Here is a 14,266-nt window from a genome sequence, read left to right as displayed (position 1 = left end):
GAATGCCAAACTGCGTTTTGGCTTCCGTCAATAAAACCTTCCAAGACAAGTGCACGGATGTTTCTAAGTTTTTTTTAAAGCCGAAAATTTGGTTTTGAAGCCTAACTAGACCCTATCAATTCAAAAGATAGTGGCTCTGAAGAGCCAAAAGAGGAGTCATGAACTAATAAGGTTTTGTAATGAAATAAAGGTGCTTTAAAATAACAATGTTGTAAAATAGCGTGCATTAAATTTACATCGACATTAATTTAGATACATTAAATTAACGCGAATTTTGTAAAATCGCGTTATATTTAATAAAGTGCATTGTTAATTCAACTCAGTCAACGCCATATAATTTCATTCAGCACAAATATTCATTCTGGCCGCATTTGAAATAAGATTTCGTGTCCTCGACAAAAGGGAAGCATTATTTCCCGATTCCGATCCCGATCCCAATCGTTGCAGCGCCATTTCATTCCGCACGCATTCACGAACAATTTCAATCTCTTTTCGTTCTTTTGGGCTGTATGGGGCCTGGGGAAGAAAAAAGGAAAGCGCGCGGAGGCTGGGGAGAAGGAAAAGGAAAGCGCAGGGAGAAAGTCGTCCCCCGCGCGCCCCTGATGTTTTATTTTCCCCGTTTTTCCTCCGTTTCACCACCGATGGAGCCTCTGCGGAGGAGAGAGATCAGCCTGTCTTCGTCCGACGCCATTTTGACTGAACTCTTCTTGTACGCATCCCAAGAGACTGGGCGGGTGTGTCGAACGTTCACCGAATCGGGGAGGGGACGGGTAGTTTTGTTGAATGTAAATATCGAATGTCCGGTAACTTACAAAAAGTTGAATGGAAATTTTTTCGTTGAAGTTGAATGAATATTTGTGTTGAATGAAATTATATGGCGTTGAAGTTGAATGAATATTAGTTGTTGAATGAAATTATATGGCGTTGAAGTTGAATGAATATTAGTTGCTGAATATAAATATAAATCCTTGAATGAAAATATTATGTTCTTGAATCAGTGTTCTTGAATATTGCTACAAATGGCCTACCAATCCGAGACAATGGCCTCCTGTCGATTTGACTCGAGGGCACCCGGGGTTCAAAACAAAAATTGAGTTTTCAACGGTCGTGTGTACGTGTCGTGGTGAATGTGTACACGGGTCTTTACAATGTTGAGATCTGGGATTATTGAAACTAAACTGCCACTTGGCGTCGGCTGCAGGGCCCAGATTGCGTTGCTTTTTAACTGAATTGAAACCGGGACACTTGTGTTGGGATTCTGCGTTGAATTTGTGGCTGCTCGATCATTTTGAGCTGGGATTTGTCGCTTCTCGGAAGGGGCGTTGGAAACCTGTAGGAAGTGATAACTCGCTAAAATGGCCTCAAATCAGCAAAAGGAGACAAAGAAATAACAAACAGTACACCGTAGAAACAAGGTATGTCATTTTTATTGAGAAATTTTCAGAATTTTTACCTTCTAAGCGCGATCGTAAATATTCTCATACAAACTGATTTTTTCGCCGTGACCGCTGTTGCGCAAGATGATCCTTGATCCTCGCTCTCAGCGTGAGCTTGGGCCGCCCGTGATGTTTCATTAAATTGTTCATTATGGTTTACAGGGTTATTTTTGCCATAAAATCAAGACTTTAAAAATTCAAGACGACGTTTGTTGGACTCTGGCCAAACAACCCGTTTTAAAAGCTTGGTGTTCGCGTAAAAACAATAGAACCGTGAACGGATCTGCTAAAAGGTACCTGCGGCCGCTTCAGAGGGGAGATCACGTTTTAACAGGGGTGTTATTTACATCATATGGGGTGGCCGCACAGTGAGTGTTTCGACTGTATTAGCGGTCAGAAAATGGTTTTCGTTGGTTTCTGTGCACGGCGACATCTGAAATTGTGATGTGCGGCTCCTGGTGTAACATGACAAGGTAGGGCTCGTGAAGGAGGCGATGTCTTGTGTTATTATTGAAGCGAGTACTCGAACTTTGGTGATCACCTTTACTGTGCTGCTGGTGTTAGTGATCATAGAAGGTAGGAGAAACCGGCTCTGTTTTGGTTATAGACAGCTAGGATGTAGTTAAAATCACTGGAATTCAAACCCGTAAAAACACGCAGACTTTTGTTTCTCTTTTCGATAGTAAATTATTGATTTGTTTCACGTACCGTCGAAAATAAGCGACATACCGAATAATCAACAATTGGCTACTCTTCGGAGCCATTTTGTCGACATCTAGACATTGCAAACGTCGGTGTGGGGGATCATTTCCTCGAGTCTGACGGCGCTATAGCAAACAAAAGGTCGTTAAGAAACTACAATTAGCTTGTGAACACACGTTCCTGTTGCGTTTTGAAAAGCTAAATAAAAATCCTTTGTTTTGATATAAGATTTATTCAGGTTTGCATCGAATACCGCATCACAAATCGTCTCGTGTGACATATTATCCTCAGTAAACAACTACACTATGCGGTTTGAGGCCGTTTCAGAACGAACGTGTACCAAGAACTTCATCCAGGAGATCGTGACATACTAAAACCAGTCAAGTAAAGGGAAAGAAAAACGCTTGTCGCCATTATTTGGCAACGTTATCTGCGTCTGTTATTCCTGTTGACTGTATACTAGTAAATTTATTTTGCCCTGGCATGCGTGACCTTTCGCTATGCATGTCTGTGAAATATCTACCGAGATTCTTTCAAATAAATTCTTAGTTTCGCTATTCGCCTTCATGTCACAGACGCAGGCGCCCTTCAAGACGCAAAGATGCTGTCGCGATATGTGTGTAAAGATTGATCAAAGATCTACCGTTTTATGCGCGTCAGTTTCTTTTGGAAATCCAAGATCAGATAAAGAATCGGGATAATTAGGATTTTTCAACAAAAGAAACGATGTATCCAAAAATGGATCATGTCTATAAAACGAACCCACCTAATCAGCGGTATTCCGGGGAAAATTAAACATGGCCGCCGATAATGATGGCAGTTTGAGGTATGGAAACAAGTCTTAACCATAATGATGTTCTTTGGTTAGATTGCATCAGTCTGGGAGATTACCTGATATAGCGTTAAACGCGCCGAGTGAAGGTGAGCTATTTTTGGCTGTTCTGGCCGGAGGAAAGGTGAGAAAGAAGAGAGTGCGAAATGAACTGTACTTCGAAAATGTCCTCCCTTGGTACAGTGCAGATGAGTTCCGCGCAGAGTCATTTCCGAATGTCACGGCATACTGTGTCTGTTCTAGAAAATCTCTTGTCTTGCCTAGAGGCCTACCACATCTAAGGGAAGATTGGGAGCTCAGGAGACTTTGGATCCTTGGAAACCCTGAGTGCCTCCGTTCAGTTGCAGATTGATTCGATATTTACAGAGCTAGTGCATTAGTTCATAACCTTATGACGGCTGTTAAATTTTCTCACCGTCGCCTTGAGTCCCAAAATGGCGACAAGAGCGATCAATGCACTCCAATACGACGCCGCGGTCCAATACATTGTGTAAGAATATAGACGTTTCGAGTTTCCGCTGGCTATATTCATTCTTTTTGGATCCGAAATAAAGAAAACGACTCGTCATGAATCCTAGTTGTCCGGTTTTAGATAGGATACAAAGAATCTTCCTCCTGCGTGGATCATTTGGATTCATAATATGCTTTTGGATTTTTGTAAAGAAACGTAAAATCCATTGTTTGATTAAAAAATCCGGATTTCAGTGGATTTTCCAAACGAAACACACTAGAATCTGCAGTAAAGGTGATTTGCAGGTTGCAGGTTGAAAAACAAAACACCGTAAAATATCCGGCAGGTAAGCCGCACCTTTTTTTCTCAACATTTCACAGAAAATCGGGCTATGGCTTACCGTCAAAAAGGTCTGGAGGAAATTCCGTAGATTTCCTTAGATTTCCATGAATCACCCCACAAACATTAAGTCCATTTTATGTAGCTAATAGAAGGTTCAGCAAGAAACTGCTGTTAACGTTACTGACTTTTATGTAGTATGCCCAGCTGGTGTTCCTCAAAAATGGGTTACTTTTGGTGTTGAATTCAGCTCGAAATTCTGCCGGCAGAATTTGTCCAATCCTCCCCATGGTTCAGTGCGCACTCCTACTCCGACATTCGAAATTCGATGAGGAGACCAGAAAACCTCTCTTGGCTATCCACCTAGAGCAACAAGAAAGGGCTCATGAAGGGAGGCGATATGACCTTGTGTTAATTTTTCAAGCGAGCAATTGAACGTTCGTGATCGCCTTTACTGTCTAGGTGTTGTTGATTATGATTTTATTTATGATCATTCAACGCAAGAGAAACAACTGCTGTGTTGGTATTGTGCAGGTAACATATTCATAAAGCATGTATTTTGTCATTGACTTATTTCTCTGTTCGTGAGCGGGCGATATCCTAAAAATCCTACAGTCTGCAGGGCCGTAGCCAGAAAAAAATGAGGACTGAGGCAATATCCATGGTTGAATTCCCCGCCTAGCAATTTAGGGTCTTTATGATGATTACGTTTAAACAAAACATTGGGATCAAACCTTATTTGACGAAAATTCCGCCCAGAGCCCTTAAGGCCATCTAGATCTAGAGATCGAGGTGACTTTTAGGGAGGGGGGGGGGGGGAGAGCTATTTAAATGCTACTTTAGGGGCTCTGTGTTCTTGTATGCGGCTGTTTAATGTGTTTGTTGGCGGTTTGTTTCTATAGGAAGGCCTTAGATAACAATGACCTAAACCAGGTTTGCCTGACCAGAGGTTTCGTGAAAAGAAGGGTTTATTAGAGTGGGGGGGGGGGGGGGGGTGCTCAGTCTCGCAGGCTCATAAAACCTGGTCTCGGCCTTTCTTATTTCAGGATTTTCGTTTCTGAATGGCAACGAAGTTAGCTGTTAAATGCCAGCGCGATTTGCCTCTGCCCACTAGCATCCCACCGCTGTAGAGGCTCGAGCGGGTCCACAGGAATTTCGCTGTGGACATAGGCTAATGCAAGGCCATTCAGCCGGCCTGTTAGAGCCTATCGATGAATGGCACCTGGTCTTCAACCTGCGGAGAGCGCTTAAGCTGGGCTCGCACGAACAGCTTCCTGTACTTAGTGGCGCTGCCGCCTGTCCGGTTTTTGCCTATACAACTTCTTCCCGACCATCTCCGGTGGCTTCTTCATTGACACCACCATCTCTACTAGATGGAATGAAAGACAAAATTGCTTCGCTGAATACTAGTAATGCCAAAACAAGGTTAAATTTTGGTTCGATTATTGAGAAGAACTGAAAGGCTTGTTATGAGAGCAACTACTTTCCGCTTTCTTTGAAAAAAGCTGTTGATAGAACGCTGCATTTTGATAGATTTTTCTCACTCACATCAGAGAAGACAGAAGACTCGAGAAATGGCGGAAAAACACATGAAAACAAGACAGTTTTCATTGGGAAGCCGCTGCCTGGTTAGCATGAATTTTTGATTAATTAATTTGTCTCATCTGTAATTCAGGGCACTGCCTGATTCGCGTTATAATAATAATAATAATAATAATAATAATAATAATAATAATAATAATAATAATAATAATAATAATAATAATAATAATAATATATAATTAAGCATTACATTAAGTCTCAATGCTTTACAACTCTATAAAAATGCCAATTACAAATGTGAGAAAAATACATATATATATAAAAGAAACTTCATAGTCACATTAAAAAAACCTAGTCTAATTGATAAAATTTACGAAATAAATATGTCTTAACTGAAGATTTAAAAGAGTTCAATGTCTCGGACTTCTTTATTTGAAGCGGCAAGGAGTTCCAAGCATTGGCAGCATAGACAGAGAAGGCTCTCGCTCCATATGTCTTGGTGTTATAGCGAGGAGTAGCTAAGAACCTTTGGTCAGCAGATCTTAATGGGCGTGATGGTAGATATGGGCAAAAGAGTTCAGATATGTAATCTGGAGCCAGATTATTAAGCGCTTTGTATGTAAGAACTAGGATTTTGAAATCAATTCTGGCCTTGACTGGAAGCCAGTGCAGTCTTTGAAGAACCGGAGTTATATGTTCACATTTCTTAGACCTATTAACTAATCTAGCAGCAGTGTTCTGAACAGACTGTAATTTGGACAATTCGGAATCAGGAAGACCAGCAAGTAAGCTGTTACACGAGTCCAATTTAGATGTAATAAAAGCATGGACAAGTTTTTCCGTGGTAGACTGGTCAAGGTACTTTCGAAGTCGGCCAATATTTCGAGTGGACAAAAAAGCGTTCTTGCATATGTTATTGACATGCTTAGTCATCTGCAGGTGCGAGTCAATGATAACTCCTAGGTCACCGGCACCAGGGGTAGGCTGGATGGTAAAACCATTGATGTTAAGTCCAGGTATAGGATTGGGAGTTGCAAACCAAGAAGACAGATGAAGGACTTCAGTTTTGTCTGGATTGCACGCAAGACCGTTCGCGTTACACCAAACTAAGATGTCCTTTACACATAGTTCAAGCTTGGTCAGGAGTGCTGGACGATCCATAGATGAGTCAATAGTGATATATAGTTGCGTCTCATCAGCATACATCATTGAGTCTAACCCATGACTTGCTATGACATCTTCCAAAGGCGCAAAGAACAAGGAAAACAGCAGAGGACCAAGGACTGATGCTTGGGGTACACCATATACTAAACTCCGATCAGATGACAAACAATTCTTCACAAGTACTTGTTGTTTCCTGTTTGTTAGATATGACTCGAACCACTTTAAGGCGGTCCCATTAATACCGTAACGAGACTGCAGTCGCTCCAAAAGGCCAGAGTGGTTGATGGTATCGAAGGCTCAGGACAAATCTAACAGAACCAAAACAACTTCGCCTCGCATGTCAATGGTAACCATGATGTCATTTAGAACTCGAATCAGAGCAGTTTCTGTACTGTAAAATTGTCTGTAAGCTGACTGAAATTTAGCTAGGAGGTTATTCGAGACGAGGTGGTCCAGTGTTTGAGTGGCAGCAACTTTTTCAAGAGTTTTTGATAGAAAGGGTACATTAGTAATAGGACGATAGCTGGGAAATTCCTCACGGTTAGACGACTGTTTCTTGATAGAGGGGAGTATTACACCCTTCTTTAGACTCGTCGGAAAGACTCCCGATTTCAAAGACAAGTTAACAATAGATGTTAGTACTGGAGCTAGAGTATCAATGGAGTTCTTGAGAACCTTAGTGGGTACAGGGTCCAATATGCAGTACCTTGATTTGGACTTCTGGATAACCTCACGGATATAGCGTTCTGGTACATCCGAGAACTCAGAGAAAGTACCCTTGCACACAGAGGGCGGCAACCCAACTGACAGTTCCATTGATGCAAGATTCGAAGTACTCATTTGATCTTTCAAAACCTGAATCTTTCTGGTGAAGAAATCAGCAAATTCTTCAGCTAATAATTGCGGGCAATCGTGAGAAGGCAAAGGTGGAGTAAACTTGACTTTGAACAGACCATCGATAACACGAAACAATTGAGTTTGGTCAGAGTCAGTAATCATATCTCTGTAGTAGTTTTGCTTGGCCGTATTCAATGCATCAGTATATAAACGACATTGGTCAGCATACATCTGCCTGTGCACTTCAAGACCAGAAGCTACATATCTTCTTTCAGCTTGCCGTCTCTGTCTTTTAAGAAATCTCAGATTTTCACTGAACCATGGCATGTGCGGACGCAAGGTAACCGTGCGTGACCTGACAGGGGCATGTTTATCAATCAGTTGACCAAGAACGTCATTGTACTGCTCTACAAGCGTGTTAACATCAGAACAAAAGCCCAGTTCTGGGCTACAAAGAATGGAGTCTTTGATGTCATCACACAATAAAGAGGTATCCAAACGACGCAGGTCCCGGTGCATGATGGTCTTCTTGGTAGCTTTTGGACGCGCCATGGCTGCTGTGCAAACAATTGCACTATGATCAGAGATGACATTATCACATCTAATGATTTCAGGGATATCACTAATTAGTTGATCACCCTCGCGTGTGATAACCAAGTCTAGTGTATGTCCATGTTTATGTGTGGCACCACCTACTCTTTGCACAAGACCAGCTGAATCCAATAGGTCAAGGAATTTAGCAGCATCCCGGTCATTGGCATCATCAACATGGAAGTTCAAGTCCCCAGTTACTACTAGATTTCCAGTGACAGCGCCAAGAACTTCTAGAAGCTGATGAAACTCATCGAAGAACATGCGAGTGGTTAACTTATTGGCCTTGGTTGGCGGAGGCCTATAGATAACAATAAATCGCATCGACGAGTGAGATGAACTGATAGATAAGTCCATATATTCAATTGATCGTAACGCAAGGGTCGTATTTCGTTTGACATTGAATCCTTTCCTGAGAAAAATGCCAACACCCCCACCTCTGCCATTAGATCTTGGTGTCTGTATAAAATCAAAGTCTTGTAGTGTATTTATAACAGAAGCCAGAGCGGGATCAGAGTTAGCACCATGTTCTTGCATCCATGTTTCATTTAGAGCCAAAATATCCAGTCTCTTAGACACTACAAGATCACATATGGTTATCATTCAACATAATATCATGTTGCATTAACTTTTTTTTTACTTATTTAACTGTTTGTGGATTTGTCAACAATGACTGAGGCAAGTGCCTCGGTTTGCCTCATACTAGCTACGGTCCTGGTCTGATTGGCTCCGGGAGCAGGCAGAATTTCCTATCTCTTGACCACGGGCACGATAACCGGAATCCGCGAGAAATCTTGAAGTGAAATCATTTTATTCCGACCCAGCGAGACGAAACGTTGGATATTTCCTCTTGGAATGAAACTTTTTACTCCAGACTAAGCAAAACGAACGAAAAAAAAAAAAAAAAAAAAATCAGCAATGGAATAAAAGGCCTGATTATTCTCCAAAGAGGCGAGTATTCACGTGATTTCGTTGACAAAACGTCGCTGGTTTGCTGTTTTGCGAGATGTTGTTTTTCTTGATATGTTGAGACGCCGTTTAACGTAATACTGCCAATTGTAGAGCAGTCTTTTGAGCTCAGATTTTCGGTTCATGTTCGTTATTTCTCTCGGTGATTCTTTAGCTAAAATCAAGTGAAACAAGCGCTGTATCGCCGTTGGCATAAACTACTGTCACAAGGACTATTTCTCCGTAGTGTTTAAAAGGAATTCAATCTCGAAGAAATCGAAAAGTATTTTCAGTTTAGTGTTTTAGGAAATTGGTAATCTTACAGTGAATTACTCGTCGAAATGAATGTTTATTCAGCCGTGCTCCTAAGGTGTTTTGGAATATTAGATCGAGCACAACTCGTTAGCGTAGAGCAAAACTTCCGATCGTTATTGCGTTATGAAGTTCTTAGATTTTCCCGTTCTAGCAACCTTTCGGTAAACATCCAGGAAATAGTAATAATTGCATCGTCCCAGCGCAATATCCTATAGTCAATTTTAGCGTTATCAGCTGTCTCATTTCCAGTTTCAATATCCTTTCTAAGGCTAGATTTTTAATAACGACGTGTTTAGCTATTTGCTCTACTGTAAAACTAATCAGTTTAGTTGAAAGGCTTACCGAACTTAACTAATATTCTCAGAACATATAAAAGGAAGCTTGTACATTGTACAGTTTTGAGTTACCATAAGACGCTGAAGTGTCACCTGTGAACGTCTACGAATAAACAAGTTGTGAGTTCCAGTTCTGTTGAAGATTCATTTCTACTTCGCCTCCGCGGACGAGTAACAACGACCCTGTACTTCGGCATCCGTAACAAGTGCCACGCTGCAAAGTCTAGTGCTCTCCGAAGCTTTTCCCCGCCGTTTATCCGTCCGACAACGCCCGAGTTCTATCGTTTACCTCCGCGCATCGCCCGCGCATAAAAACCGTTTAGTCAGCCGAAACCTCTTGTTACACTACTGACAAGTTTTTCTTGCGTACTTTTCTTAAGCCCTATTCACACCAACAAAACATGTTTTATTAAACCAGGTTTAACAAAATGAAAATTGGTAACAGAAAGCTGAACCATTGGCTTTGACATAGGATTCAAGTAAACTTTAACTTATGCTTTCATTTGTGCTAAATCTGTAGTCGACAAAAATCCGAAAGCAGCTTTTGTGAAGGAAACAATTTTAAACTGTGTTTAAAATTATTTAGTGTGATTTCATTTTCATCAATACAAAGCTTACGCAGATCATTTATTCACCTGTTTGTGCGAATTTTTCAAAGATCGTTGTTTGGTTTATTAGTCTACACAGCTTGCTATGAAATATCACAGTTTGTTTTTTCCATTTATTACTCCAGGATATATTTAACTCTGTTTTATCGTTAGTCTACTCTAGCCCTTTTCTCTGAGGTTTACGCACGGCTTTCTTGATCAGTTTAACTAGAAAGTGACAAATGCGACTTAGCGGGCCTAGACTGTTCGCAAATCAATTCGCCTCGGTTCATCTAAAAAAAAAAACCAAAAAACAAAACAAAACAAAACAAAAACAAAAACAAAAAACAAACAAAAAAACAAAAATAAACATTTTATTCACCAGTCTAGGTCGTTCCGTATAGGAAAAAACTGAGCCCTCGGTGTTGAGTAGGGCCGAGAACATTTCCGAGTTCCTTTGAACCTCACCATGAAACCGAGGCTTCATGCATAGTTTTTATTATGAAAATTGCTTTTCAATCCTTATCCTCGCTTTTGTAATAAGGTTTAAAGCAACTCGGAAATGGCCTATTATTAAGCGCTATGGCAGTACGTAAAGTGAAATTATACGATGATATTTACCTTCTTACAGCTAACGGTTGTCTATACCGATTGTGATCCTATTAGGCCTCGTTATATATTACCCTGCCGTGTACAAGATAGCAACCTCCGAAAAACTGACAGCCAAAACTGCAGTCCACGAAGAAACACGGACAGCCATCTTTGCAATCCGTAAAGAGACGCGGACAGCCAGCTCTGCAACCCTTAAAGAGACACGGACGAGCTCTCCATTCCGTAAAGAGAGACGGACAACGAACTATCCATTCCGTAAAGAGAGACGGACAACGAGCTCTCCATTCCGTAAAGAGAGACGGACAACGAACTATCCATTCCGTAAAGAGACAAGCACAACGAGCTCTCCATTCCGTAAAGAGACACGAACAACGAGCTCTGCAATCCTCAAAAGGACGGGAACAGTCAGTTCTGTAATCTCTAAAGAGACACCGACTACCAGCCCTGTAATCCGCAAAGACACACTGACAGCGAGCTCTGTAATCCACAACGAGACAAGTCACGTCTGCCTTCGGAATGAATTCTCCAACGTTGTACTAGTGATAGTGTTCAACTTTCCGCATTACTCCAATATTCCAGACATCACTGCGCTGTACAAGAATGCATTTCCCACCATAATGTTTTGCGGACCGAAAAAAGCGACGGGGGAACACACAGTAGAGGCTGTTGACATCCATAAAGGTTACTTTGGCTATTTGTGTATGTCCCGTGCTATGCAGAAACATCCGGGATATTCAGGGTATTTACTAATTGGTGATGATGTAATTCTGAACTACTGGAATTTAGTTGGCTTGAACCGAGACCACATATGGGAAGGACCTAAGGCTCCTAAGGGCATGTTACAATTTCAGACAGGCGGCCAAAACCAACATCAATCATGGTATTGGTGGGACACCCAGTGGGGACGACGAGCGTGTCAAAAAACTTTGAATGAAATCAAGACTTTAAGTGAACGGTTATCAGAAAAGATTGATAGTCACAAGGATGAACATAGACATCAACTGACCAGGGTATTTAACGTGATAAAGGCCATAACCATTTTGAAAAGGAACGGAAATGGGCAAGTGTATTGCCATAAAGGGCGCTCGGACGTGTTCTATATCCCTGGACGATTTGCAGATGCATTTACAAAACTCTCTGATCTTTTCTACAAGCACAGGACGTTCTTGGAAATTGCTGTGCCAACGATTTTTCGGATGACTAACTTGCAGGAGAGTTTTGAGTATATACCCGGGATATACTTAGCTACGCATCCCGAGGAAGGGACCGCAGAGGACTTCTGGGAAGTATATAATAAGAAGCTCGCATTTCTTCATCCTCTCAAACTTAATGCTAAAGCTAACGGTGCTTTGAATTCAAGACTGCTGAGAAGGCGTATAATTGAGTATAGTGATAGCTTAAGCAATTGTTAAAAAAGCCGTATGTATGTATAGAATCCTTATCTGGTACCGTACGAACTTCTTTCGAAACTAATGTTTGGTTTATCAACAGAGTCGATAACTAAAGGTAAATTGGCCACTGTAGAGAGATTCAAGTGCTGACGTTTCGAACATTAGCCCGTCGTTATTCACTCTGACGAAGGGCTAACGCTCAAAATGTCAGCACTCGAATCTCTTTACAGTGGCCAATTTACCTTTTAGTTATCAACTTGTTGATAGACCATGGCCAAACATTCGTTTCTACTCCCCACCGACATAGCACCGCAGTTTCTTAAGAAACTAACCCCCTCATCCATTTGCTTTCAACACTATCTTATGTTTTCTCCAAGCAAAGGCGGTCCCTGGAAATTGCCCGCCGTGCCATTAATGTGTTCTTCGGGGATTGACGTTATGATGAATTTTTGGTTTATCTCTGGAATAACATAGCTAGGAAGCAACGAAAGGTCGGAAAGGGAGAGCTCTTCTGATTCGGCTTGATGATTAAACTGACGTTACTTAAAATTTACCGTCTTTGTTTGTTTATCTTCAAACATGACGCTTTTTACCTTTCTGGTCCAGGCAGTATGCAGGGCCTGTGTATTGTAAATTACCTAACTGACCCCTAACTCGATCTCGTTCCCAGACAATCTCGCACCCAGAGTCCTCTGGCTTTTTGATCAGCGAGTGATCGCCAGTAGAGACTCTGGGGTATTGGAATTTTATTACCGCAGGTTTTCTGCGGTAAAACAATGGAAGCCGTTACGAGCCGTTACGGGACAGCCAATCAAAAAATTTAAGTAAAATTTCAGTTCCCCAGAGTCTCTACTGGCGACCACCCGCTAACCAAAAAGCCAGCGGACTCTGGGTACGAGATTGGTTCCCAGAGTACTCGTTACCTTTGTCCAGCAGAACGGTTCCGGCCCGACCGCTGGCCTGGGGGAACGCGGACTCTACGAGCGAGTCTTAACCGAAACAAACTTTCTTTTTATTTGCATGTTTTTGAGTCCCCCTTGTTCTGGGATGATTTTGTAACATTAACAACGATAGAAACAAATCACAACCAGACATTTATATTTTTAAAACTGTGAAAGACCGTTCTATTTATTTCTGTTTTTTTTTTTTTATCGATAGATGCCCCCCGTGGAGTTATAAGGTTAACTATTCTACTTTTTTGATCCTTAAACTCGGAGAAAATGCATTATTTTGCCAGGATGTAACTTGAGAATTTAAGCTGGGAGCCTTTTATTGTCCTCTAAATTTATTGCACGATATTTCACTGTTATCGGGAAAATTTGGGTTGCATGCAATAAATGATTTGTTTCACAGGCGGATGTGAACATGTCACATTTTTAACCTATTTTTTTCTGCTTTCCCTACCTTGAGAGTGCAAGATTTACTAGAAATTGCTAAAGAACGTTAAAGCTACTTCTTTTAACAAAGTGCTGCCAGAAACCGCTTGTATCAAACGTTGTATCTGGCGTTGTTTGTTTTCAGAAGTAGTCAAAAAGGCCAACAAGAGGTTGTATTTCTTAATTCAACTAAAGAGAGCTAGGGTTTCACCGCATGATCTAGCACGTTTTTATGTTTCATGGGTAAGGTCTGAAATAGACCATGCTGTTCCTGCTTTCTACAACGCCCTTCCACAACACTTATAAAGAACGAGCTGCTACTCCTCTAGAAAAGGGCCTTGTCTCTAATAACTTCAGGGGGGGGGGGGGGGGGGAGTTCCACAGCAGTTGGGCATAAGGCCTATGTTAGATCATTATGAGCTTTTGCACTAGAAGTTTTTCAACATCATACAAGACGACCCATGCCACAAGCTTAGGGCAATCCCCATTGAATGATGATTCACGTTAAAACCTTAGGAAACAGCACCATTTTAATATGCCATAGCTTCGTACTGATAGAACTAAGAATACATTTATATTTGCTATGTGGAGGAAATTTAACTTGAAATTTAGCTAAACTTTAGCTGGGCTATGGTTTCTAGTTTTTAGTTTTAGTTTAATATACACATCTTTGATGAGATATTTACATTTTTCTATTTTTCCTATTATTTCTGTAATTAGGTTTAATTTTTAATATTTGTAAATAATTAAAATAAAAACTATCTATCTTTTACTATCTATCTATCTGTTCTCTTCTTGAACCAAGCGA

General features: G+C 41.1%; 1 protein-coding gene across 1 annotated transcript; it reads left to right on the top strand.

Moving 5' to 3' along the window:
• Positions 1 to 1,586: 1,586 nt before the first annotated feature.
• On the top strand, positions 1,587 to 14,228 carry LOC146485933 (uncharacterized). Its single transcript, XM_085102499.1, has 2 exons — positions 1,587 to 2,012; positions 10,746 to 14,228. The coding sequence occupies exons 1-2, from the start codon at positions 1,931 to 1,933 to the stop codon at positions 12,101 to 12,103; spliced, it is 1,440 nt and encodes a 479-aa protein (XP_084958625.1). The 5' UTR covers positions 1,587 to 1,930; the 3' UTR covers positions 12,104 to 14,228.
• The last annotated feature ends 38 nt before the right edge of the window (positions 14,229 to 14,266 follow it).

This window comes from Pavona decussata, unplaced genomic scaffold (assembly GCF_977016875.1).
Source record: "Pavona decussata unplaced genomic scaffold, jaPavDecu1.1 SCAFFOLD_23, whole genome shotgun sequence".
Lineage (NCBI taxonomy): Eukaryota > Metazoa > Cnidaria > Anthozoa > Scleractinia > Agariciidae > Pavona > Pavona decussata.
Note: the sequence above shows the minus strand (reverse complement) of the source record. Positions and strands in the feature narration are given on the sequence as shown.